The sequence below is a fragment of the Nematolebias whitei genome, chromosome 21 (genome assembly GCF_014905685.2).
Source record: "Nematolebias whitei isolate Nwh7 chromosome 21, NemWhi1, whole genome shotgun sequence".
NCBI classification, from domain to species: domain Eukaryota; kingdom Metazoa; phylum Chordata; class Actinopteri; order Cyprinodontiformes; family Rivulidae; genus Nematolebias; species Nematolebias whitei.
Genome location: NC_056518.1, coordinates 31,846,599 through 31,850,475, shown reverse-complemented (window position 1 = coordinate 31,850,475; position 3,877 = coordinate 31,846,599). Strand labels below are relative to the sequence as shown.

The window sequence follows — 3,877 nt, the reverse complement described above, 5'->3', positions numbered from 1 at the left end:
CCTGGACCGGGTCACTGTCAGGGTCACTGTCAGGCTCCTGGACCGGGGTCACTGTCAGGGTCACTACCAAGTGCCTGGACCGGGTCACTGTCAGGACCATGGACCGGGTCACTGTCAGGGTCACTGTCAGGGTCACTGTCAGGCCCCTGGACCAGGTCACTGCCAGGCCCCTTGACCGGGCCACTAGCAGCCCGATCCGGATGGGAAGCTGTGCAGATGTGCTGCCAGCTGTGGACGGAACCGGGTGCTGCCTTTTCTCTGCTGTAAAGACAAAGGGACAGATGGTGGACACTGTCCTGGTCTTGGTTTGAGACCAGGACAGAGATGCAGGTCTTAAGTTAGAACTCTCTGAGGGCCACCTTAAGAACTTTTCACCTGGTTCTGGTCCAGAATATTTGGACCCTTCTTTAGTGGCAGCCCTGCTGGTTCTCTTCAGTCCCCATGTGGACTTTCAGACCCGTGTCATCTGTCCATCCGTCTGTCCGTCCATTTTTATTTATCTTCTTTTTGCGAAGCTGACGTCCAAATCCAGCAGTCGCTGTGTGAGAGCTGGAGGACACCATGGACATGACATGGACATGGACAAGACATGGACACGGACAAGACATGGACATTCTCCCAAATTAAAACTGAATTACAATAAGTATCAGAAAACTGGACAGATGGACCGACACAGGAAGTCATGACTGCGGGCTGATAAAGACCTTCAGCTGCACAGACTAAACTGACTGTAAATATGTGTCAGTAAAATATTCAGTGGGTATAAATACACACCCAGTGGGTATAAATACATACAGTGTATAAATGCACTCATTGATCAGTATGTATAAATACACAGAGTGTAAATGAGTGTATTTATACACTCTACGTATTTATACACAGTGCGTATAAATAAACAAACTGTTCAGTCATCAGCTGTAAAAACATGTTTGTTTGTTTGTTTGTTTTCTAAAGTCCAGTTAGTCCATCATGAACTGCTGGGCTGGTTCAGAAGATCTGGACTCATTTTAGAGGACTTTAGCTCCAAACCACGGCTGGGGGTCCTCCCAGAACCTCTGTCCTCTAGTCCACTCTGGTCCTTCAGTCTCTGTCTTTTTAAAGGCAGATGAAGAACTGGACCTGTTCTCTTTGGACCTGGACTCTGGTTCAGACTCGACGTGCACGGAGACATCTGAAGTCCACGTCTCAGGGTTTGAATGGAAACAAACCACAGAGCTCACGACAGCACCGGACTCTGCCGGGCTCACGGCAGAACCGGACTCTGCCGGCCTAACGGCAGAACCGGACTCTGCCGGGCTCACGGCAGAACCGGACTCTGCCGGCCTCACGGCAGAACCGGACTCTGGCCGGGCTCACGGCAGAACCGGACTCTGCTGCAGACGTTTGGACTGAACGTTATTTTTTTTTATAAAATCACTTCAAATTAAAAACTGTGTTTTTACCGGAACATCTCGGTCCCTGTTGGACTTCTTTTGGGTCCAGAGCCGGACCGCGGGCCACCGCTTGTAAACCGAGTGTTGAGGATGACTCTCGGCTACTACCACACCACATACAGGACTGCGTTACTACAGCATGCTAACACTGGCTGGCTGTGGCGGCCATCTTGAATGAAGGTTGTAGAGGCAAGTGGTTCATAAGATATTTTGCTAACGGACAGATTGTGCATGTAAGACTGTAGCTTGGTACAGGTCTGGAGTGATGGAGGGTGGTAGTAGCTGAGTCTCTGACGTGTTCCTGTTCAGGGTTTGATCAAATCGGCTGCAGTTGTTTCTCAGCATGGGGTGATGTCGGTCTCACAGCGGGTGACATGCATTCCTGTAACTGTCTGAACCTGGTGATCCAGATCTGGGTCCTGCTGCTGGGTGGTCTTGGTGTTAACGAGTCTGGTCCAGGAAGCGTACGAGTGTTCAGTTGTAGCTGGAAACAGGAAGTGAACGTTGCTCAGCTGCAGAGGTTCCATCAGGCTACAAGTTCCTGCACAAACTCCCAACATGTCAGAGAGCGCCTGAATACTTCAGAGTCCTGTGCAAGTCCTGACCTGACTTCCAGGTCCTCTTATCAGGGAGTCTGAACGTCTGCTCAGACCCACATGGATCAGTCCCAGCTGCAGCCGGTCTCAGTGTTTACATCACTCTGGACAAGTCCTCACATCCTGCTCTTTCTGCTGACTGCTCCTCTTCTTCTTGTTTATGTTTATTTGTCATGTGCAGGTTCTCACAAGGTCAACAATGCAAAGAAATGTTCAGGATGACTGATTCGACTCGCTAAAAACAAGGAATACTAAAGCATGCAATAAAAGTACAAAATAAAGTACCAAAAATGGAAGAAATATTTTTACAAGGTCCAAAAAATATATAAACAACAACATGGTAGAATATAATGGTATTATAAGTAATAAGTATTTCACATTTTATTAGCTTAAACCCACATTATTTTCATTCATTCAACCTTTATTTATACAGGCTAGCCTCATTGAGTAACGAGGACTCATTTACTAGAGGGACCTGTTCCAGACAGAGTTATATATTTTATAAATTGCACATAACTAACGTACTACACAGGTTGTGTGACAGGTTATTGCACAGGTAGTGAGAAACACTGAGATGAATTATGATGGTAATGTAGTGACATACATGATACAGCCACATAGTGCAGCAGCAATAAACACATTGGGTGTCACAGATGTGGCTTGGTGCAGTGCTATTGTCAAAAGTTCAGTAATCTGACAGCTTGTGGGTAACAGCTGTCCTTTAGTCTTTTTGTACATGATGACAAACTCCTGTATCTTCTGCCTGAGGGTAGTAGACGAAAGAGTCTTTGTGCTGGGTGGGTGTGGTCCTTAATGATGCTGCGTGCTTTACGCAGACATCGGCTGTGGTAGATGTCCTGGATGGTGTGGAGACTGCTACCAGTGATGTCCTCTGCTGTTTGCACCAACCGCTGTAGAGCTTTCTGGCTCTGACTGGTGCAGTTCCAGTACCACCCTGCGATGCAGCCTGTCAGCAGGCTCTCAATGGTGCACCAGGAGAAAGTTGGTGAGAATGCTGGTGTTCGTTCCAAACTCCTTTAGTCTTTTTAGGAAGTAGAGTCTGTCAGGCTTTCTTGACCACAGTGTCGTATGTAATGTTCAGGACAGATCCTCAGTAATGTGAATGCTGAGGAACTTGAAGCTGCTGACCTGTTCCACCTCAGCGTTGTTTGATGGGGGAGTGCTGGCCTCCACGCTGTTTGCTGAAGTCAACCATCATCTCCTTTGCTTTGCTGACATTCAGAGAGAGGTTATTTACCGGACACCAGCTCGTCAGTGATTTCACCTCATCTCTGTAGGCACTCTCATCATTGTTGGCGATGAGGTCCAAGATGGTGGTGTCATCAGTAAAGTAAAGTGCTATGTGTCATCATTGCATGTTCCCATACAATGACAAAAATGATTCTCTAAATTTAACCCATCGCACCTGGGATACACCCAGGTGAAGCAGTGGGCAGCTATGTAAGCTCCCGGGGAGCAATTATAGATTAGGTGGCTTGCTCAGAGACACCACAACATGTGGGAATGGCTGGGCATCAAACCTGGGACTTTAGGGTCCCGAGTCAACTGCCCTGCTTCCACCCCATTGTGGCCCCTAGGTGGTGCATCTGGTGGTGTCATCAGCAAACTTGAAGAAGACATTTAATCTGTGCCTGGTGCTACAGTCATGCATGAATAGAGAGAACAAGAGTGGACTGAGGACACAGCCCTGAGGTGTACCGGGGCTGAGGACTAGTGTGGAGGAGAGGTGACTGCAGATTCTCACAGCCTGTAGTCTGTTGGTGAGGAAGTTCGGTATCCAGCAGCAGATGGACTTCACCAGTCCTAAGATGGTATTGTCATCAGCGT

At 47.9% G+C, this 3,877-nt stretch overlaps 1 protein-coding gene across 1 annotated transcript in view; it reads left to right on the top strand.

The window, feature by feature from the left end:
- dcaf5 (ddb1 and cul4 associated factor 5) overlaps positions 1-1,392 on the top strand; it is a 20,931-nt gene extending 19,539 nt beyond the window's left edge. The window contains exon 9 of the mRNA XM_037694825.1: positions 1,102-1,392. Within this exon, the coding sequence (XP_037550753.1) occupies positions 1,102-1,392 (291 nt within the window). The remainder of the gene's footprint in view (positions 1-1,101) is intronic.
- The last annotated feature ends 2,485 nt before the right edge of the window (positions 1,393-3,877 follow it).